We start from the raw sequence: 24,678 nt of genomic DNA on the forward strand, positions 1-24,678 counted from the left end.
ATGGAACTTCGCTGGTGGATCGAGTTGGTTACCTGGTGTAATAGTTTTGTGATCGGACCATCGTCGTTCCACATAGAAGTTGAGGGCTGGATCGTCCAAAACCATATGGATCATTGGAGAAGAAGGGAGATCCCCCAACAAACCAATGTTCCACCTGTAACCATTGTAGAACCTGTGGCCCCTGTTGTGATTGATAAACCAAGGATAGACATACCTGATATCTCTGTCAGAGTGGATAACACTGAACTGCCTGGGCTTAAGGAGGTACCTGATGTTGCTGCGGTTCCAGATAATGAAGATTCAGTAAGAGATTCTAAAGTCGTGGAGCCACAACCTTCCACCTGGATCAGGAAACCACCTGAGAGGCTGAACTTATAATTTCATGATCTGTCTATATAATTGTAATGTCATGAATGTACTTATTCTTGTAAATTTACATTGTAAAAAAAATTTAGAGGAGGACTGTAGTAACTGCAACCTTAAGGAATGTAGTGACTGTGGCTTTAAGACTTATTGTACTATGTGGTATCACATGACAGTGTGAACAAATCAGCCGTAAGTGTGGAGAACCTTAGGGGTGGAGTTTGTGTCTAGTTGTGGATCTTGATGCAAGCATGTAACTGAGGCTGAAGCCCTGTTTAAAGTTCACTGTTTCTTACGATAAACCTGTCTAGAAAATCAAGTCTGTAACAGAGGTGTTACATTTGCAGTTTTCCAATTGTTGTGACCTTTCCAGAATTGAGGAATTTTTCAAAGATTACAACCAATGCATTCACAAGTTCTGCAGCCCCTTTCATTTAGACTTAGGATGCAGGCCTTCAGGTCCAGGGGACTTGTCAGCCTTTAGTCCCATTAGTTTTCCCAGTACTTTTCCTCTAGTGATCATGATAGTTTCAAGTTCCTCCCTCCCATTTGTCACTTGATTTTCTACTATTTTTGGGATGCTCCTTGTATCTTCTACTGTGAAGACAGATACAAAATACTTGTTCAAAGTCTCTGCCATTTCCTTGTTTGCCATTATTAATTCCTCAGTCTCACCCTCTAAGGATGAGGTAATTTGGAGGTAATGGTATTCCCATAGGCCTGCTTCCCTTGTCCTTTCAGGTAGAGATCACAGTTCTGAGAGGTGCTACAAAGAAGCATTGGCCAGTTGCTGCAGTTTTGGATCTTGAACCACAGTGAACTGGCAGCGAAGGAAGTAAAGGTTTAAAGTGTTGAATGGGATACATATCAAGGCTGCTTTGTCCTGGTGTTGTTGAGCCTCTTAAATGCTGTTGGAGCTGCAGTCACCAGGCAAGTGGAGAGTGACCAACAGGTCACTTTAGCTACTCTTTTCCCTTTTATATATTTGTAGAAGCTTTCACTGTCTGTGTTTATATTCTTGCTAGTTTTCTCTCATTATCTAATTTTGTTCTCTTTATTTTATTCTTTAGTCATCCTTTGCTGGTTTCTAAAATTTTCCCAATCTTTAGGCCTACCACTAATCTTTGCAGCATTGTACGCCTTTTCTTTCAATTTGATGCCATCCTTAACTTCCCTCGTTAGCCATGAATAGAGCATCCTTCTCATAGAATCTTTCTCATATATCTTTCTTCTCGTATCTTTGTTGAGAGTTATGAAATATCTCAAATAACTGCCACTGCTTCTCCACCGTCTTACCTTTTAATCTCTTTTCCGATCCCACTTTTACCAATTCTGTCTTCATACCTTTGTAGTTATCTTTATTTAATTTTAACATGCAATTTTAGACCCCCATTTCTCACCCTCAAATTGAATATGAAATCCTGTCATGTTATGATCACTCTTGTCTAGAGGATCTTTTACTATGAGGTCACTAATTAATCCATTGACCAGAATCTGAACTGGACCAGCCACATAAATACTGGGGCTACAAGAGTAGATTAGAATCTGGGTGTTCTGCAGTGAGTGACTATCCCCCGTCCCAAATTCTTTCCACTGTCCACAAGGCACAAGTCAGGAAGGTGATGGAATACTCTCCACTTGCCTGCTGACTGCAGCTCCAACAGCATTTAAGAGGCTCAACAACACCAGGACAAAGCAGCCTTGATATGTATCCCACTCAACACTTTAAACCTTTGCTTCCTTCGCTGCCAGTTCAGTGGTTCAAGATCCAAAACTGCAGCAACTGGCCAATGCTTCTTTGTAGCACCTCTCAGAACTGTGACCTCTACCTGAAAGGACAAGGGAAGCAGGCCTATGGGAATACCATTACCTCCAAATTATATACCATCCTGAGATGGCAGTATATCGATGTTCCTTCATTGTTGCTTGGTCAAAATCCTGGAACACCCTCCCTAACAGTACTATGGGAGTACCTTCACCAGTGATGTCCACATCCTGTGAATGAATAAAAAAAGTAATCGTTTGTTGACCAGTTTGTATGGGTCACTGATATTTTTGCAATTTTATTGAATGGTACATCACCAGCTCCTGGAGCTAATTATTGACTAGCAGTCACAGGTTGACCTGAACTATTCTTCCCCTCTTTCTCCTCTCTCCATCCCTGACAGCAAAGAAAAAGAAAGGCAGACTTACATGCACATAGTGCCTTTCATGACTTCAGGATGTCCCAAAGAGAATACAGCCAATAATAATGTTTTCAAGTGTGGCTGTTGTAACATCGGAAACACAACAGTCAATTTGCGAGCAGCCATAGGCATTAGTATGATCATTTCAATGTACATGCAGCAGCAGTGGCTGTTATAATTACATACATGTTCCAGCAGTGGCTGTTATATTTACATACATGTACCAACAGTGGCTGTTATAATTACATACATGTGCCAGCAGTGGCAGTTATGTTTACATACATGTACCAGCAGTGGCTGTTATATTTACATACATGTACCAGCAGTGGCTGTTATAATTACATACATGTGCCAGCAGTGGCAGTTATGTTTACATACATGTACCAGCAGTGGCTGTTATATTTACATACATGTACCAGCAGTGGCTGTTATAATTACATACATGTACCAGCAGTGGCTGTTATGTTTACATACATGTACCAGCAGTGGCTGTTATATTTACATACATGTACCAGCAGTGGCTGTTATAATTATATACATGTACCAGCAGTGGCTGTTATAATTACATACATGTCCCAGCAGTGGCTGTTATATTTACATACATGTACCAGCAGTGGCTGTTATAATTAAATACATGTACCAGCAGTGGCTGTTATAATTACATACATGTACCAGCAGTGGCTGTTATGTTTACATACATGTACCAGCAGTGGCTGTTATATTTACATACATGTACCAGCAGTGGCTGTTATAATTATATACATGTACCAGCAGTGGCTGTTATAATTACATACGTGTACCAGCAGTGGCTGTTATAATTACATACATGTACCAGCAGTGGCTGTTATATTTACATACATGTACCAGCAGTGGCTGTTATAATTAAATACATGTACCAGCAGTGGCTGTTATAATTACATACATGTACCAGCAGTGGCTGTTATGTTTACATACATGTACCAGCAGTGGCTGTTATATTTACATACATGTACCAGCAGTGGCTGTTATAATTACATACATGTGCCAGCAGTGGCAGTTATGTTTACATACATGTACCAGCAGTAGCTGTTATATTTACATACATGTACCAGCAGTGGCTGTTATAATTACATACATGTGCCAGCAGTGGCAGTTATGTTTACATACATGTACCAGCAGTGGCTGTCATATTTACATACATGTACCAGCAGTGGCTGTTATAATTACATACATGTCCCAGCAGTGGCTGTTATATTTACATACATGTACCAGCAGTGGCTGTTATAATTATATACATGTACCAGCAGTGGCTGTTATAATTACATACGTGTACCAGCAGTGGCTGTTATAATTACATACATGTACCAGCAGTGGCTGTTATATTTACATACATGTACCAGCAGTGGCTGTTATAATTACATATGTGTACCAGCAGTGGCTGTTATAATTACATATGTGTACCAGCAGTGGTTGTTATAATTACATACATGTACCAGTAGTGGCTGTTACAATTACATACATGTCCCAGCAGTGGCTGTTATAATTACATACATGTACCAGCAGTGGCCTTTATAATTACATACATGACCTAGCAGTGGCTGTATAATTACATACATGTACCAGCAGTGGCTGTTAGCCGATGTATTAAAAAATCACCTAAGTGGGGATTTGTTACTCTGTTACAGAAAGGTAGATCGTGTGTTTTTAAAGTGTTAAATCATGCTGCAGCTTGGCAAGGCTGCCATTTTGAAGGTGGTTGACTGAACCTGATGTGTTTGCATCCTTTTTTTTTGATCTGCTACCTTAGGCAGCATTCGGTACAGATACAGCCCCATAACTTTGCCTGGCATTCCTTTCATATCTGACTGGAAGACCAGATAAGGGAGATGTGCCCAAAGAATCATTTATTAAAAAAAACATTAATCGCTTAAAAAATAATATCGAGGAACACATTAAACAGAGAGCTCCCAGACAACTTTGAGAGACTTGAGACATTGGCGTCAGTTCCACTGATGCAGAAAAGGCCAGCAGGAGACATAATAGATGTCTTAAAAATTAGAAAGGGTTTTGAATGGGAAATATTACTTTCTGTAGTTGGGGAGTCAGAATGAAATGATCATTTTAAAGTGGTCACTAGGAGAGAAAAAAAATGTATTTATGTGGAGAGTTAGTCAAACTTGGAATGCTTTGCAATAGGGTGTTAGTTGTGGCAGAGACCTTTTTATATTTTAAGGGAAGAGTAGACATAACATTTGAGGTAGAGGAGGATGAAGGGCATTGGGATTAGATTTGGACTGATCTAGCAAGAACCAGCACAAATATGATGGCCAAATGACCTCTTCCTTTCCTGTAAACTTCAATTTTTCTACAAAAGATAACATTCCTTTAATGGTGGTGCTTTTTAAAGACTTTGTAATTATATTGATTTTCTGATTTTGAGATTTACTGCCTCTCCTGTATTTGGACCAATTAAGTATACAAAAGATATTGGGCAGAATTTTGCCCTTGGTTGGCGGGCGGGTCCCACCGGCTCGGTGGTGGGCGGGCAGCCGAACTCCGCCGCCGAAACGGGGCTGGCTGCCATTTTGAGCGGGCGGGCCAATTAAGGCCCACCCAGCAGCCTGCCCGATGGGAAGCGCTATGCACACCCTGTGCGGGGGTGGGGGGGGTGGGGTTGAGGGATTTCTCAGCTGTCAAAGTGCGATCTTTCATGCATGCGCGCACTGCTCCCTGAGGCAAAGTCCTGTCTCGGGGAGTTTACTGACAGGTAAGAAAAGTCAAAAAATAGAGAAATATTAAAATTATTATCATGTTCCCCTCATGTGACGATGTCACACGAAATGGGATATGTTAATAAGAAACACATAAAGTTTATTAAATTTTTAAAAAACGGACATGAAACTTCATCCTGCCAGTGGATGAAGTTTCATGAATAATCTGGAGCCTGCTGGGGCTCTGGGCCTGCCCGCCAGCCTTAAGCTTGGACAGCCAGGTCTTTAACAAGGTGAATTAGCCTGTCAATGGCCTCAATTGGCCATTGACAGGTCAGCGGGCAGACAGCTGATTTCACTGTCCGCCCGCCTTCCTGAAGATTTAAATGGACCGGGATGACATCGGGGGTTCCTCCCAACGTCATCCCGAGTCATTTTCCCCTCGGCGAGCGGACCCCGCCCCCAAATCGCCAAGGGGAAAATCCTGGCTATTGTTTGTTTCACACAAACTGGATTTCAAAACTGTAAAACAATTGTGTGAATTTTTTTCAGACTATAGTTAAAGGCTAAGGGCAGAATTTGTGGTAAATATTTGCTCTACAGACCAGTTGCTATGGGATGAAATTCAAGTTTTAACGAATGGTGCTAGAGTACCTGAATGGTGCTAGAGTACCTGAATGAGTAACCTTAGAAAAATCATATTTCAAATGCGTATGTTCCTATAATTTTGTTAACAGCTTATTAGATCCAGGTAAAAATAGACATGTACTTATTTGACTGCCTAGAAACCACAGTAATAAGATTGTATTTTTCCAGAATTTTAAAAATTTGGCTGAATTATTTTTCAAATGCCTAATAGTTGCGATATTAAAATGAAGGACTGAACCTTAATGTGTTTGAGAATGTTGTATACACTGTCTACATTGATTTCCTTTAAATAAACCTGGGCCATGGTAGATAACAAACCTGGCCTGGCTGTTTGAGTTGACAGTAATAGGTGCTACATAGCCTCTTTTAATGAAGCTAAGTTTTGCATAGGACTGACATATAAAAGGATAGTCTTTTTTCGTAAAACAAATTATTTTTTAATAATTGATTGCATTCCTAACTAAATAATTTACTCCAGGAATTTGACACTGTTACTTCTGTGTTCAGATTTTGTGACACTTTCATTCCTCTTACATACTTGACTGTGTTACTTGCAACAAATGTTTCCTGTTTGTGTTAACTATATAGAACAGTTTTTAACCATGTTTACGGTAGAGTGAGCAGTGTGCATTTCTTTTGTTTCGTACAGAATATATTACTTCATCTTGTCAGTATGATGAATGTATTGTAGTTATAAAATGAAATAACATTTTGAATACTTTATGGAGACTCAAGAAAAATGTTATGTTTTTTCTATTCTTCTAATAATTGAATGTAGTAATTAGCATTGTAAACATGAAACAAAAAAATGCAGTAAAGTGCTAACATTTTGTTACTGCAAATTACGAAGGATGCCCAGTGCCAGAATTCCAACCTTCTTGCCAAATGGCCTGTTTCATTGGTTTCTTGCCTATTTAAAAAATCCCACTCCTTTATCAAACTGGACAAACTGGCCTCTGTGGCTGCTTGTTCAGGGTTAGTGTTGAAAAATCACCTATACCTTTGCTAAAGCTGGCATGCTTCCTACAGGCAGAGTCTATTACCTGCCAACTGTCTGTAGAGCACAGAGTTGCCCACCAGTTCTGGTAAATTAAGTGGTACAGTATAATTAGAATAGAATAGTCAGAATGGTTACAGCACAGGAGGAGGCCATTTGCCCCATTGAGTTCATGCTGGCTTTCTGTAAAAGCAGTTTAACTAGATTCAATCCCTGGCCCTTTCCTCACAGCCCTGCATTTTTTCCCTTCAGGTGCTTTGCAAGTGATGATTTGAATCTGCCTCCCCCACCCTTTCAGGCAGTACATTCCAGATCATAACCATAATATATGTTTAGGTCAAATGGAATATAATTTTAATTTTAAATTTAAATGAAATTTTAAATTTAAATTGCCCTGGTTTGAGTGACTAAACCTTCTAGCAGCAAGGTGTTAGCATTTTCCTGTAATGTATTAGACTGCTTCAAGATTATAATATAAGTTTTGGTCTCAAAGAAAACCATGGGAAGGTGGACAGAAAGTCATAATTTAGTATTTATTATTGATATAAGTTCTCTTAAATATTTTTAAAACATTTAAATTTAAAAAAATTAGAAAACATCTCCTTTTTGTGTAGGCCTTGGGGTTGAGCCCAAGACTGACTGATGATGTTCACATATGAGCTGTATAAGTTTACTGTATACAACACTCCTGTCCACAATTTATGCCTGCATAAAGGTACGCACATGGCAAATTGACACAAGCATGCTAAATGCATTTCTTATTCATTTATGGGATGTGGGTGTCATTGGCTGGGCCAACATTTATTTCCCATCCCTAATTGGCCTTGGGAAGGTGGTGGTGAGCTGCCTTCTTGAACCGCTGCAGTCCATGTGGTGTAGGTACACCCACAGTCCTGTTATGGACGGAGCCCCAGGATTTTGACCCAGCGACAGTGAAGGAATGGCGATATATTTCCAAGTCAGGATGGTGAATGACTTGGAGGGGAACTTCCAGGTGGTGGTGTTCCCATGTATCTGGTGCCCTTGTCCTTCTACATGGTAGTGGTCATGGCTTTGGAAGGTGCTGTCTAAGGAGCCTTGGTGAATTCCTGCAGTGCGTCTTGTAGATGCTACATACAGTTACATGTGACCATTATCAATTTGGAAGTTCTTTCTTCTCATCTCTGTTTTGTTAAGAGGTTTAATGGACACAGAGGGGAGTCAATTTTAACCCCCAACATGATAGATGGTCATGAGTTAAACTGGTAAAAATATGGAACAGTACCTTAACTGCCGGGAATGTATCAACTTCTAGATTAACCAGGGCAAGTTGGGATCGTCTGAGTAACCCACCCAGGAGAGGCACATCAGTGATTCCAATATTTAAAGGAGGCTCTATTTCTCAGATTTTAGGAATGATTTAAATTTAGTAGCTGCAAATTGGGTTTCCCAGAGTCTGGAAAACACGGCAGCAGATAGGAGGCGAATTTAGCAGAATCTCCTCCTTTCTGTTAATTGCTGGTGTTCCAGATGCAGAAATCTCCCAGTAAATATTGGGGCCAGAGTCTCAATGATTAATTCCATTTTGATATAATTTAAAAGGCTCTATTTAAATCTTTTTGTTTCACTTTGCATGTCATCCTTTGCTTCAGGGAATAGTGGTTATTTTATCAGACAGTGTAATAATGCTTCCTTGTTGGATTTTCTCTCAATATTTCAAACTTTCCACTGTAAGGTCTAATACAGTACATGGTACTGGGCAGCCAGAATAGATATCTATAGATAACAAATAAGTTTCACAAGTTTACTGTTTGGTTTTGAAGATGCTAATCATTGAAGAATTTGTGTTCACATTTTGCTTGTCTTTTAATTTATTTAAGGTGGGCAATTACATTGGCATTGAGGAAATGGACAGTGAGAAAGTTACTGCACACCGAAGTGACGCTGGTAGGTGCCAGTATTTTGTATAGCTGTTTTGTTATGCTGCAATCATTTAAACTGAGCAAGTGAATTTACCAAGTTATGTTGTCAGCACCTGTTCAGGATCCTTTGATTTCAAAAATGAAGACTTCTCTGTCAGATAAATATGTTAGCGTTTATATCTCCCTTAATTCTCAATTTATTCTCATATCCGGAAAAGTGTTTAGCATACCTTTCCAGGTGATACCTCAGTGTCACATTAGCTGAAATAGTTTCCAATCACTGTAAAACAATTTGCCAAGAATAAATCCATTCAATTCCAAATCCAGTCAAAATTAGACACTATCCAATAGTTCAATCCTTACATTTCAATATTATAAATTGTTAAAAGCTTTCACTCATTAATGAGAATTTTAAATTATCTAAAGCATTTGGTTAGTGTGAACCAAATTCATTAGTTAAAATCATAGAATGTTACAGCACAGCCATTCGGCTTAATGTGCCTGAGCCTTTGAAAGAGTTATCCAATAAACCCCTCCCCGCTGTTCTTTTCTATAGCCCTATCAAGTTTTCCCTTCAAGTGTTCAGCCAATACCCTTTTGAATATCACTTTGAGCTCCTTCCACTATCCTTTCAGTCAGTGCATTCAAGTGACAATAACATACTGAGTGAAAAAATGTTTGGCTGGATTTTGTGGGGCAGTGTTGTCCCCGCCCTCTATAAGTCTAAGGGGAACCCGCCTACGCAAAAGAACAGCTGCCCCTGGCCATTACCAGGCTGTAGGTGGGATTTCTGCCTTTCAGCGACAGGAACTCCCTCCTCAGTGAGCTGCCAACCTATCAGAGGCCAGCAGCTGTCAAGTACCGACAGCACCACTGGGAACGGTGGCCACCGCTGGGACTGCACTCGAGGCTTGAGGAGTTGAGCTGCACTGACTCACGTAAGTGGGGGTTTCACTGGATGTCAAGCTGGCAGGCCCTGGCTAGGGGGGGTGGTGGGGGTCAAGGTTCGAGAGACCATTGGGGGATGGCAACCTGGGATGGGTAACACCTTAATTGGGCCCTCTGATGAGCTAAAGGGACCTGTTAAGGACCTCACCCGCTACCAGCCCATGCAGGGAAACCTGTCGGACTGGTGCTTGGCATGGGCCTCTCTCATCACTGGCTATATCCTGGGAGCAGTGGCAGGATGAGGCCCTCAAGTAGGCATTAAATGTCCATTTAAGGGCCTCGATTGGCCCACTGGCCGGCAGGCTGCCCAATGCCACTCCTGTTACTGATAAAATTGCAGGAGGAGCAGGGACAGGCGGGGCTGTTGTGGGTAGGCCATCCGTTAGATTCAAAGCCGCCAGTGGGGTGTGGGAGTGGGGTGCTGTAAAATCCAGCCTGTGTTTTCACGTTGCCTCTAATTCTTTTGTCTATCACCATAAATCTGCTTCTCTGGTCACTAACTCTTGTGCCATTGGAAACATTTCTCTTTACTTACTCTATCAAAATACTTCACGATTTTGGGCACCGCTATCAAAACTCCTCTTAATCTTCTCTGCTCTAAGGAGAAGAACCCCAGTTTCTCTGGTCTCTCCACATAACAAGTCTCTCATCAATGGTCCCATTCTAGTAAATCTCTTCTGTTCACTGTCCAAGCCCTTGACATTTTTCCTAAAATGTGGTACCCAGAATGGAATGCTACTCTGGCTGAACACAAACATCTTTCATAAATCTGTGCTGGACTTTCATTTATTAACAAATACTTTTCCAGAGTACCCACTAATTCTGCCCTGGGTTAATGAAAGCTTCTCTAACACCGGCGTTAGGCTGACTGACCTGCTGTTCCTGTGTTTATTCCTTCCCCCTTTTTTAAACAGAGTGAAACATTTGCAATCTTCCAGTCTTCTGTTAGTACAAGATTACCCTGTACATTGTTCAATGGTTTTGGCTTAACCTTGAATTATTGGTAACATGATTGGTAAGAATATTTGGAACTAGTTTAAAATAATTGATTAATAATCATTTTATGAACTCACATGCAAGTTCTACCCCTTCAGTTGCATCACATTGGTAGGAGGCTTCTCAGTTGCAATTATGAATATTCACACAGTTAATGCATTGATTTTAATCTTTTTCTACTGAGCACAAGATGGTTTTGTTTTATTGTGAATTGAATTGCTGGAAGTATTTAGCGCCCTCTATATTTGAATGTGAGTTATTAGTGATTCCAGCAACTGCTGCCCGGGGGCTGTCCCGGCTATTCCACAGTTGCCTCTGTCTGGGCTGTTCTGCGCCATTGCAGCTCATCAAAACACAGATGGGCAGATAAGCAACAAAACAGCAACCATCACTAATGACTACACTCATTGGCTAAGCAACTGGCCCAATGCTGTAATTGGGACATCATGATAAAACTACTTGTTGATGTATTGATGCTGTGTTTTCTCAAATAGAAACAGGAAACAAAAACTAAATTTAGCTTGCATTGGATTTGTGCAATATGTCCTCGGTGTGGTGAGACACCTAGAGCTACACTACTCAGTCCTTACATAACTGCAATCTATTCATATTAAAACAGAGGTTATTAGGTAATTTATTGAATGCAATTGGATTTAAAAAGAATAATTCTTAGGACATAGGCATTGGTGACAAAGCCAACGTTTATTGCCATTTGCTAGTTGCTGAGATGGACCTTCTTGAGCTGCTGCAGTCCTTTGTGTGAAGGTACTCCCATAACGCTGACAGGTAGGTTATTGCAGGATTTTGACCCATGGATGATGAAGGAAAGATGGTGTATGTCCATATCAGGATGGTCTGATTTTGGAGGGAAACTTGGAAGTGGTGGTATTCCCATGTCCTTGCTGTCTTTGAACTTCTAGCTGGTGGGTATTGTGGATTTGAGAGGTGCTACCAAAGAAGCCTGGGCGAGCTGTTGCAGAGCATTCTGTAAATAATACCTACTGCAGCCCAGATAAACTTGTCATAGAAAAGGTGGCTGTTTAGGCTATTGCACAAAGTGCTGGTCAAGTGAACTGCTTTGTCCTAGATCATATTGAAATTCCTGACTGTAGTATTCTATCACATCCCAGATTTATGCTGTGCAGATGGTGGAGAGGCTTTGACCAGTCAGCAATTGCTAGACAATTGCAAATCACATCTAACAGTAGATATTTTGTTTTGGGTTCTGCAAGTACAGGCTGGTTGAGTCTGGTCTGTCTGTACCCTGACTATTATGAACAGCACACTAATGTCTACTGTTAGATGTGATTCTGCAATTGGCAGCACTTGCTGAACAATCCCTAAGTGTGTTAATAGCTGTACTGAAAGACAATTAAACATCAGTTGAGCTTGTAATATGTCTCATTTATGCTTGCTTGAAGCAACATACATTCATACGCAGGGATCCATTCTCTGCAGTCAAATATTCAAGCCTTGTGCCTTATTTGAACTACCTAGGAGCTTGGGGAGCCCATAGTTCCATGTTGCTTTCCCCATGGTAACAACTCGGCCAATCAGAGTCAATTTTCCAACCAGTCAGCATCCTTTTTTCCTGTTGTATAGATTATTGTGGTCATTTGAAATTTGGCGTTCTTGCATTTGTCCTGATGATCTTTGGCAGCATGTTCCTCTGTTCAGTAGTTTATAGGGCTAAATCATTTAAAAAATTGCTTTTCTGATCTCAGCAAAGGTGGCAATATGAGCATTACAGTTTTATTGTGTATATCTGGGAAAAACCAACATGGTTCTCACCCCTGATTTTGTCATAGGAAGCCCTGTGGCACAGTGGTAGTGCTCCTACCTCTGGGCCAGAAGCTTCAGGGTCGGGTCCCATGCCAGGAAGGATGGCTCATGATGGGGGTTCTATGGGTTAGTCATCAGTCTGGAAATCGTTCCATCATCTCCCCACTATTCCCCAAAGGGAAATGCTTGTGTGTGAAGGTATGCTTAAAAAAAAACTCCCTGATTTCTAAATAATAAATCCTACAGAAGTGTGGGCATCAAGTAAGTACAGATTTGGACTTGCCTGTGTTTCCCATGTGACTGAAAGGCAATCTGACAATCTGGCTCTGATGTTTAAAAGGAAGTTGAGAGGGAACAGGAGGCGGTTTTGTGAAAGAACAAGGGTGGAATTTTACGGCAGTGGGATTTTACGCTCCTGCTGAAGTCAGTGGTGTTTAGAATGGCTCGCTGTATTTTACAGCCCCATCCCCAGCGCAACTGGGTGGTAAAATTCCGGCCCGCGTCTCTCTCAGGTCCTGCCAAATTTGATGGCCAAAGCTGATTAACAATTTTTGTCTCTGTTTCTTGGTCACAGTCAATCAGACTGAGGGACTGGCTGACTGCTGGGTACCAGGTTGCATCCAGAAAATGGACAGGATGGAGGAAGGGATTGGAAAGGCTGTGGAGGAATGGGGAGGGGAAAGACAGAAAGTTTGGGGTGGGTGTTGGGGTGGTAGGTGGGGGGAGATCAGAAGGATCAGGAGGAGATCAGAAAGGTTAAGGGTGGCACTCAGAAGGATTGGAAGCAGAGATTGGATGCTACAACCAGAGAGCGCAAAGGAGGGCGGAGATCAGGAAGGCCAGACCATGAACTCTGTCCACCATTTTAATATCCCCCCACCAACCCAGGTGCCAGTCTGTATCTTGTTCTCATGTTTTTGCTTTCAGACAGCGCTGACACTTTCTCTGCTATTAACACATTCTGCTATTTTGTTTTCAGACAGTGCTGGCCTTTATTCTGCTATTAACATGTGCTTTAATCTTTAATACTATCATTACCACTCCCTTTGTCTTGTGATCCATGACATCTTTGTCATTTAATCTTTCCTGAACCTCCAACCTAACCCTGACCTTCTATTTTGTTCCATCTGCACCTTTTTCAACAGCATAAAACCTACCATATTTCTACCTCTCTCCAGCTCGGAGGAAGTCCTTTTAGACTCAAAACGTTATTTATATACGAATGAGGAGCAGGAGTAGGCCATTCAGCCCCTCAAGCCTACCTACTCCGCCATTCAATCCGATCATGGCTGATCTGATTGTAACCTCAACCCCACATTCCTGCCTACCCCCGATAACTTTTCATCCCCTTGCTTATCAAGAATCTTTCTTGCTCTGCCTTAAAAATATTGAAAGACTCTGCTTCCACTGTCTTTTGAGGAAGGGAGTTCCAAGGACTCACGACTCTCTGAGAGAAAGAAATTCTCCTCATCTTTGTCTTGAATGGGCGACCCCTTATTTTTAAACAATGACCGCTTGTTCTAGGTTCTTCCATAAGAGGAAACATTGTCTCCTCATCCACCCTGTCAAGACCCCTCAGGATCTTATATGTTTCAATCAGTTGCTTCTTACTCTTCTAAACTCCAGTGGATACAAGGCCAGCTTGTCCAACCTTTCCTCATAAGACAAACCACCTATTCCAGGTATTGGTCTAGTAAATGTTCTCTGAACTGCTTCTAATGCATTTATATCGTCCTTTAAATAAGGAGACCAATACTGTACACAGTACTCCAGATGTGGTCTCACAAATGCCCTGTACAACTGAAACATAACCTCCCTACTTTTTTATTCAATTCCCCTTGCAATGAACAATAACATTCTATTAGTTTTCCTAATGACCTGCCGTATATTATTATGATCCTTGGCTAGACCCTGGGATGTCGGGGTAGATCCAGTTAGGGACCAATTACGTTTTATTTGAAGCAGATAAAGTTTGACAGTCAAGACACTTACTAAGTGAATAAAGCCATAAGATTCCACAGGATTGGAACAAACAAAAATAAACTTTACTGTACAAGTTCAGAAAGTTAAAAGAATTTATAGTATCTTATACTCTAACATTCAAGGTAAGAATGATGTACGTGTGAATTAACAGGCGAGCTGTGGTCGGACACACCATACTAGACAACAGATGAGACCAAAACAGATTCCATGGATTTCTCAACAGCCCACCCAGATGTTTGTCACATTGTGAGCCAGCCAATCTCACTGAAATTTTGGCTTTCCCTCAAGGATGTCCAATTTCCACATCTGGAATCTCACCTTGGCATTCTCTTCAAAAGTTGTTCCCATTTGGACGGCTTCAACAATGACCCATCTCACAGGATTTCAATCTCAGCTTCCAACATTCTTTTCCCTAGATCTCTAAGTGCGCTCAAGCTGCACCTTCTTACACACGATCTCAGATCTTTGGCCATGCCAAACAGAACCACTTCTCCAAAGGGGTACCTTTTCCCCAATGGCCCACGGCACAGAGTCAACAACCTTCGGCTGCCTTCTCGAATTCTTGAGGCTCCTCTTGTGTCCACTTCACTCAAAGTCTGCTCCCTGCAAGCTCTTTATTGAATTTGGGGACTACTACTCTGCTCCTTTCTTTAACTTCATTATTTCTGTTTCTTGGCCTTGTCTCTTACCTGGGACTTCTTTTTTGGGACCTTCTCCCTGGCCCCTCCCATGTTCTGCTCCCTGGGAAACCTACAAGATGGTAGTGCTTCATATCAGGTCCTCTGACCTATATTTTCATGCTGTTCTGCTCCTTTTCTTCTGCACAGACACGCAGGGCTGGTCCCTGGCCTGAAGAACATAAAAACCTTGAGCTGCGCATGTGCAGCCATTTCCTGGCCTGAGGTTCATCAGGGCCTGTAGTCCCTGACCTCCGAACTTCAAACTATGTTAAGTATTTAAGGCCAGAGTCTTCGGGTCAGCGTGCAGGGGCGGCCCTGCTCACCGATGCGTAAAATGGTGTGTGGTGACATCAGGTGTGCGTCCCTGGAGCTCCCTCCCTAACAGCACTGTGGGTGTACCTACACCACATGGACTGCAGCGGTTCAAGGAGGCAGCTCACCACCACCTTCTCAAGGGCAATTAGGAAAGGCAATAAATGCCGGTTTAGTCAGCGATGCCCACATTCCATGACCAAATTCAAAAGAAAGTATTTCATTGGCTGTAAAGTATGTCAGAACATTTGGAGGTTGTGAAAAGGGCTTTTTTAAGTGTAAGTTCTATCTTTTGTGAATGTATGCTAATAATGGAATAATTCCAGGCTATGTCCCGATGTTGACTCTGTTGTATAATAATCTAGTTATGTAATGGATTTCCTTTTTTTAACATTGCTGTCTTCTGTAATTTTCCTGTTAAATGAACAGTGCTATAGCAGTAGTTGATGGGCTTTCTGATTCAGTTTGTGCCAGTTAAGCTTCAGAACCTCCGTGGATTAAATTCTTCATTTTGGGCAATCATAGCACTATCTAACGATACATAGAACCTGGACACATTAGATATTATAGTATCACTTTAGGACAGCAGCAAATGAAGTACTGTTCTCCATGGTTATCACACCCAAACCCTTCCAAAATGACTTGGTTCACCACAGTACTGATACCCACAATCAGTCAACATATTTCCTCCATATGCACAATGGCTTTTATCTTCATTACCCACTCATGTAGAAAATCAGCTGCTTAGTTCTCTGCCCAAAACTGATGATCATTTTATGATAGCCAGTGGGCTGTGTATGTACACAAGTGTTTTCATTTGTGTTAACTGTGGCTTGACTGGCAACCAATACTTCAAAGATCTCTGCCTGGATCATAATAAAAAAGAAAGCCCTGATACGTCAACCTATCTCTCCTACTTCCCAACCCAAGATATGTGCTTCATTGAGAAGACAGCAACAAAACTGGCATGCTGTCGGATTGTTGTCTGTTTCTTCTCCTTTATTCAGTTATTTTCCACAAATGTCCATCATAATCACTGCTGTGCAAGATAACTCAGACAGCAGGCATTAGGGTGGGAGACTGATATCAACGTCCTGTTGTTCATTTATACTTTAGCCCCCTTTTTAATGAGGTTAGAATATCACAAGGTCCATGATGATCGTATCAAATGAAAATGAGCTATGTCACCATGTTAAAGTGAGATCTTTTTTATAAATAACTTGTTCCTCTTGCCCATCTAAAAAAATGAATTTTGGGAGGGATGCTTCTGTGGCTAGATGACATCTTCTGTGAAATGTAACCATAAATTTCAAATCATAACAAAACATCCTATCTGGAAACTTCTCTATCCTTCAATGTTGCTTTAAAGCACAAAACAATGTGTAGTCTGTTTTTCTTATTAAATACATGTGTTTAATTTTGTAAAGTAGCTTTTCTATAATGAGAATATCAGCATAGGAGAATATTTAGTTTAAAATCTGTTTTCATAATTTTTATCCTAATTTAAGATTTCTTAACCTCTTTTTTGAAATTTTGATGTACTTAAATAAATCTGAAGCAGTCCGTGTCCATATGCAGCAAGACCTGGATCATATTCAGGCTCAGTGACATTCATGCCACCCAAGTGCCAGGCAATGACCATCTCCAACAAGAGAGAATCTAACCGTCGCCCCTTGACATTCAATGACATTACCATCACTGAATCCCCCACTATCAACAGTTCCCCTCCAAGTTCCCCTCCAAGCCACTTGCCATCCTGATTTGGAACTATATCGCCGTTCCTTCACTTGTTGCTGGGTCAAAATCTTGGAACTCCCTTCCTAACAGCACTATGGGTGTACCTACACCACATGGACTGCAGCGGTTCAAGAAGGCAGCTCACCACCACCTTCTCAAGGGTAATAAATGCTGATCTAGCCAGTGACACCCAGATCCCTTGAATGAGTAAAAGAAAGAAGCACCATTAACTTTCTTAGCTGGAAGGACAGGTGGATAACCACATCTCGTATTACAGTCTCAACATTGGCTCAGTGGTAACGCTCTCACTTATGAATCAGAGGGTCATGGGCTCAGAATCTAGGCTGACACTCAAATGCGTTGCTAAGGGATTGTTGCATCTGTCAGAAATGCTGTATTAGGATAAGTGCTTATGCCTTATCAGGTAGTGTACAAGATCCCATGATGCTATTTGAGGAAGAGCAGGGTAGCTCACCTGGTGTCTGCAAGCAACACCACTAAACAGGAAATCGGTTCATTCATCTCACTGTGTAAAGCGGCGGCTATGTTTCCTTACCACATTTCCAAAATAATTAATTAGCCATATGTACTTTTGGATATTCTGGGGTCATGAAAGACACGAAATGCAAGCTAGCTCTTCTTTTTCAATATTGTTCTGTGACTGGCTGTGAGTGTGCCCTAAGGTAACTTGCATACACATTTTTCCCCTGAGAATATGCCTCTCTCTTGCTTACATCATGACTCATATTGAGAACTTGCTTTGTGAGGAAATTGAGTGGTGAGCAGAATCCTGTTATTCCAGTGTGTAGTATGTTGCAGGTTAATAGCGTGCTGTGGCATGCACAGCTTGCCACCCTGAAACAGCTTTCAACAAATTTCAATTACTGAGTATAATAAAATAGGATTGAAGGATTACGTGGAATAAAAAGTTGTTTAATAGACTAAACCTAAAACAGAAATACTGGTTATTTTTGTGGTACAAAGGTATTGCATTAATCCTCAGTCAATCCCATTTTTAAAAAATGTTTTCTGATGAGGGTCATGCTGGCAAGGTCACATTTGTTAAGAAGTTGGTGGTGGGCCTTCTCCTTGAATCCCTGCCGTCCCTTTGTAGTGGTGCTCCCACAATGCAAATTCATAGGGCAGAATTTTGTCCTTATCTGGCAGGCTTGATGGGGGCAGTCTGGAAGTTGACCACCGCCTGCGATTGGGGCTGGACCGCGATTTCACGCTGGCAGACCAATTAAGGTCCACCCAGCGTGAAATACGAGCGTCAGCACAGCCTGTGCGGGAGGAGGGTGGAACTTTGCACATGTATGCGAGTGAGCGTTTAAAAATCTACCTGAGGAACAGAGCTGCCTCAGGGAGATGAAGAGGTTTAAAATTTATAAATAAAGATTTTTAAAATGTTTAAAACATGTCCCCTCATGTGACTCTGACACTTAAATGAAATTTGAAAAGTTTTATTTTATTTTTGTTTGATGTTGGAAACCTCGTCCCACCTGTGGATGTGGCTTCCAAAAAAATTCAAAGGCCACTTGGTCTTTTTGCCTGTCCACCATAAGGTTGGACGGACTGTGAAAAATTTAGGTTAATTACCTTTTTAATGATCTTAATAGGCCTCCTAATTGTCGGCGGGTGTGCTGTCAATTCTCGTGCATGCCTGCTGACTGAGATATCATGCGACTGCGCATTGATGTTGGGACATTCGGCCGATGTCATCATATGTCATTTCACACTCGAGTGGGTCAGGTGTGCGCCCGCCCACTCTGGTAAAAATTTTGCCCACAGGTTTTTTAAAAAAAGTTAATCATTTATGTTGCTGGTAATTGTCATTCATAAGAGAAAGTAATCTTCAAAATATGAAGAGAATTTAACTCTATTGTGGTGTGATTTTCTAATTGGATTTGTTTACGTGTTCTCATTTCTATGTTATTTATTTGCCAAATATTTTGCCCTGCTAAAATATTTATAAACATTTCCAGCTTGTGTTATTCTCTGCCACTGAATCTAGGACGAGACATACTCCCGGGTGAAATAAAAGAGGAGAGTGCTGCCGATTATTCTCATTGCGAATGTAAATACACATCACTTAACTTCAAAGTGAATCCGAATGTTGAAGAGTTTAATAATAAAACACCTGATCAGGTATGTCAATTATTTAAGAACTCTTGAAAATATTTTGGAAGCTTTACACTGCTGCAGAGTAGTTTGTTGCTTTTCTGCATTGCTCTTTCTCACAGATCATACTTTCTGTCAACCACTGATTTACTCAAATCCAAACTGCATTTGTTTTTGCCTGTCTGAACATTCAAATCCAAAATACTTTTTGATGGACTGTTTCTTCTGTGCTCTGCATGGAAGTAGTAATAGGCATCCTTTGAATTAAGATACATTTCCTGCTTTCAGCCTATCTTTACTTTTGAAAAGGAATGCTTTCTTCTAGTTAATATTAATTATTGAATGTTGGAGCAGGCTCGAGGGGCCGAATGGCCTATTTCTGCTCCTATTTCATATGTTTGTAATGAGGGGAGAAACAACGTGAGAATAATGCAGGTTTTGTCAGGCAGTCGGAGTTTTTGTTTGCAATCTTATATTTGTTCTAATATAAAAGTTCTTAAAGGGCAAGAATATACTATTTAGACATTGGCCCAGATTTTGCAATGGCAATGAAGGTGAAAATGTCAACATTCACTGTTATTACTTCAACTGCAACTTTGGGAGTCTGCACATGTACAGAATAACTTGGAGATCCAGAAGTTGCTGTTGGTGATTCTACCCTTCACCAGAGGGCGTGCTGTTCAGGTTCCCCTGAATGCAGCTCATAAGTAATCAGTGAATTGAGGAAAAGTTCCACTTTTACACTGTCTCGTTTCACATCCCTTGTCAAAGTTACACCTTGCTGAATGAGGTGTAACTAGGTTTTTAATAGTATACTAGGTTCACAATTACTGCTAAGCAAGCTCACTGGCCCTGAGAAGCTGATTTTATATTTGTGGAATGTCAGATTTCTCCTTTACGATAAAAAACATCTGCACATTTTAAAATCTTTTTGAAGTTTGTTTATATTTTAGCTTCTATCTTAATCCAATCACAATTATTTATTTCATCCCCCAAAAAATCCAAATTAAAAGTGATGATAATCCGTGCTTTTAACTACCTGGTTTGCCATCTGTGGAAATACTTCAATGTGATTGGCTCTTTACTTTGCTTGCTGACATCACTGTTGCCGACTGCTGGGAGATCCCCTTGACTTGCCACCAGATTTTAAACTGCTGTTGGAAAGGGACAAATCCATACCTCAGAGATTGCTAGATCTTTGTGGGCTGCTTTCTTTGAGCTTAGAGGTGAATGCTGTTGTTTCGTCGCTGACTGTGAAATTTGGCCCATTAATTTTAATCCGAGAAGGTACCGTTGATCAATGTAAACACGGGGCTGCACAGAGATTTTATACTGCTTGCAGTTTTAAAAAAATATTATCTTTTCTCCCTGGAAGCACTCAGCATTATTTTATGTTGATTCAGGGCAGAGCAGGTATTAGTTCTCACATCCATATTTTGACACCTTGTCATTTAACACACAATCCTGTGACATCTGGCATTAGAAGATCATGTCCCCATCATAAGCTGCCAGCAATAAAATGTATTTCTCCTTATTTTTCATCAGGTATTGACAGATGAAGTCCAACCTTTCACGTTGGATGAAAATTTTGACTATGACTGTGTCCATCTCAAGCCCAAATACACTGAGGCTGAACTTCAAACTATCTCTGCCTTGTCAAAACAGAGGACAGGTGGTAGAGAATTTAATGCAAAAAGCTAAAGGATTCTGCCATTTCTTGGTGCAGTCAATCAGACTTAGATTTGAAGCAGAATCTGGAAGGGAGACATTTTCAACCCCAAGAAGAACCATTATGATTTGAAATCATGCTGTGCAATATTAACACATTTCATGTTTTATTAATGGCATTGAGTCTTACTTTAAACCATTAAAATAGACAGAAATATTTAATATGAACATGTGATGCATTGTTATTAATATTTGGGGTAAAAAGCACAAGTTTATCCAATTACTTAAGGATTAGAAGCAAAAAAACTGCGGATGCTGGAAATCCAAAACAAAAATAAAAATACCTGGAAAAACTCAGCAGGTCTGGCAGCATCTGCAGAGAGGAATACAGTTAACGTTTCGAGTTCTGTTGAAGAGTCATACGGACTTGAAACGTTAACTGTGTTCCTCTCCGCAGATGCTGTCAGACCTGCTGAGATTTTGCAAGTATTTTTATTTTTGTTTTACATAAGGATTTGTATTTGCAACTCAAGTGCTCATGCATTTCTTCTTTCCACTTTTACTCAGAAGCTGATTTTGTTTTCTATTAAAAATAAAAAAAAATAGGAATAATTTGTATAGAAGAGAAATAGCAACACTTTCTCACTGTTGGGTAAATCAGATCAGTCTTTTGAAAAATGTACAAATTAAATGGAAATATTCATTTAAGTTTTCATTGTAACAGGTGACATATAGCTAGATGGTCCACAAAGACAGAAAGCTAACACGTCTATTGTCAGTTATATATAGAGGAGAATCATTTGTATGTGGGCTTGTTATTTCTTTTTGTGCTTGTTTCTGATGCTCTGTTTTCTTGATGCCTCACTGATATTGACAAAAGAATATGATGCCTTGTAATTCCATTGCACAGCCTCATGGAGAAATAATCACCCAATTATTAAGAAATTCTTTGCATAGTATAGTATATCCAACAGAGGGAGTGAATTTCCTCCTTTAGTAGGTTGAACTAATTGGTAAAGGAACTCCCCCTGCCAGAAAATTGGTACCCAAGAATTATCCTCGTTTCGAGGTTCAGATAATGATACAAACGACAAATATGTGGTTTATGATGGCTCTTTGAACTTTGCGATAAAATTATAAAAAATACCTTTCAAATCACATCATATATCCGATTTTATTTTAAGTAATAGTGTTACAAATATATAATTTCATGATTGGATTATAACTTTTAGTTTGGGAATTGACATCTTTAAATGTAAGATAAATGAAAATTTCCGGTTTGAGAAGCTGGTAAATAGACCTAGGGCAGAATTTTCTGCCTGTCAGGCAGGCCGGGCGGGAGTGGGTGTGGGCGGGCACACATCCAATTGGCGCCCCCCGTCGTCTGGGTGCTGCCATTTTACATGGGCGGGCCAATTTAGGCCCGCCCAGTGTGACACGCACCCGGAAGTGCTGTGTGTGCTGGGGGGGAGGGTGCCTGAGTCTGGAGTGTGCTCTTCTGTGCATGCACACGAAAGAATGTAGAAAAAGGTGCTGCCTCAGAGAGATCAGCTGAAATCATAAAAATTTAATGAGGAACAAAAAAAAATTCAGTGACATGTCCCCTCATGTGACACTGTCACATGGGCTGGGACATGGCCTTAAATTTTATTAAAACTTTTTGGATTAAATTTAATTCATGCATGAAACCTCATCCTGCACGTAGATGAAGTTTCATTCTTTATGCAAAGGCCACTGGGGCTCTTCGCCTGCCCGCCAACCTTAACGTTGAACGGGCAGCTCCACTAACAAGGTCAATAAGGCCTTAACAGGCCTTAATTGGCCTTTGATAGTTTGGTGGGTGTGCAGCCCACTCGGCTATGCACCCGCCGAACTAAAAGTCTGAATGACGCGCTGTGGCACCGGGACGCACGACCAACATCACCGCTCGTCATTTTAGGCCCCGGCAAGCAAGCCCTGCCCCGTTCGCCGACAGAAAATTTTCCCCCTAAAGTAATTGCAATTCATATGGTGGCCTATGTTTATTTTATAAGGTCACAGTGGAAAGTATTGGAAACTAAACAATGGGCCACCTGAGCTTCTTGGTAGAGAAGGGGTGTCTTCAGCTGTCTCAATGAGGGGTTTAAATTATTCATGTGGTTTCCCAGAACAAAGGGAAGGTTTGAGAATTAGGGATAATCAGTTTAAATCACTGTCTGGGACATGCCAGGTGTGCCACATTGCTGTGGGCCTATGTTGCAGGGCATTTTTTTTTGGCTTAGGGTTTTATCTGGCTGATTTCCCAAAGAAGTTGGCAGTCAGCCTGGGAGCAGCTTTAAGACAGACACAGAGAGGGAAAGAGAATCTACCAGGAGCTGCAGACTAGTCGCAGTTTCTGATTTGGAGTCACCAAGCAAGAATGCAGCAAGGCCCATATTTGAACTGAGGGGTCTACAATTGTGAGATGTTGAAGGAAAGTTGGAGGGTTCGCCTAGTAGGATGCCAGTGGAAAGACCTGAAGAAATCTCATACCTCAGAAAACAGTGGAACACTGAGGAGAATCAAAGTGAATTCCTGAGAGCTGTGGCACACCTTGTTTTTGTCCCAGAAGAAGTGAATGAACTCTCAAGATCCTGTAAAGTATAGGGGAACTCTTGGGTGGAAATAAAATTAGAACGAGGAATGTTCTATTGAGATTTTTGGGTGTAAAGTGTAAATGATTACAGATAATAGTGTTAAGTTGTTAGTATCTGTTTTGTTTAACTCTTGTACAGTAAAAATTTTTGTTTAAAACATAAAATCTTGTGGTATAATTCTTTCAGTTAATAATTGGGAGTTCAAATTTGTTTTTAAAAGTTACTAGTCCCTACCGATATTGTAACAATATCCAGTGGGGATGAATGAGGTGACTTTATTTCTTTCTCTTGGATTTGTGTGTTTGTTGCTGATAGAAGATATCATGCTAATCACCAGCTAATGTGCTTTGTTGCCACTGAAACGTGAATTAATCTTTGTGGTAGCACGAGTGACTGGGATGCAATTTGCTTTATCAATTGACGAGGCACATTTGATTTCTTGGAAATAGTATATATATATTTTTTCTGAACTTGGAAATTTATGGAACTTTGCCTGGAATACAATTAATATTAGTATAGTTTATTTTACATTATATTTCAGAATATTCTGCTTCCTTAGTGTTTTTTGTGGCTTCAAGGAATGAGGCTATTTTTGTTGCTTAGTATTACTTTAGTTTAAATTTTTTTGTTTATTTATAATCTCTGCCAAGTTTCATTGCAATTGCTGCTATGTGTTTATCCTCATTATCCAACCTTAACAGCAAAGGGGAAATAATGCACTCTGCTCACTTTTACTCTCCAGTGCCAGTTCAGTAAATAGAGGACTAGAACTGAAAAAAAGGCTTTATTTTCTATTCTTTATCTGTAGTTCAACTATAAAAAGCATTCCAGATTGAGAATGCTTACAACGATTTTAAAATGTGACAGAAAGTAAATTCTGCTTAAGCAATCCAGATAACATTTGGCAGGGCTTAACTTGGAACAAACAACATTTCTCAAGGATTTAGTAGCAGGATAAAAATTTATTTCAGCAGTTGCTGACCAAATTGAAAATGCAGGATTTTTATTCTAGAGCTTTAGATAAGGTAAATAATATAACCTACGTCTTAAA

At 40.6% G+C, this 24,678-nt stretch overlaps 1 protein-coding gene across 1 annotated transcript in view; it reads left to right on the plus strand.

Moving 5' to 3' along the window:
• The window catches only part of LOC121283261 (intraflagellar transport associated protein), a 95,359-nt gene extending 74,119 nt beyond the window's left edge, over positions 1 to 21,240 (plus strand). Inside the window, exons 4-6 of the mRNA XM_041197643.1 lie at positions 8,744 to 8,810; positions 19,238 to 19,371; positions 20,890 to 21,240. Coding sequence (XP_041053577.1) covers positions 8,744 to 8,810; positions 19,238 to 19,371; positions 20,890 to 21,045 — 357 coding nt within the window. The 3' untranslated portion in view covers positions 21,046 to 21,240. The remainder of the gene's footprint in view (positions 1 to 8,743; positions 8,811 to 19,237; positions 19,372 to 20,889) is intronic.
• The last annotated feature ends 3,438 nt before the right edge of the window (positions 21,241 to 24,678 follow it).

The sequence above is a fragment of the Carcharodon carcharias genome, chromosome 10 (genome assembly GCF_017639515.1).
Source record: "Carcharodon carcharias isolate sCarCar2 chromosome 10, sCarCar2.pri, whole genome shotgun sequence".
NCBI lineage: Eukaryota > Metazoa > Chordata > Chondrichthyes > Lamniformes > Lamnidae > Carcharodon > Carcharodon carcharias.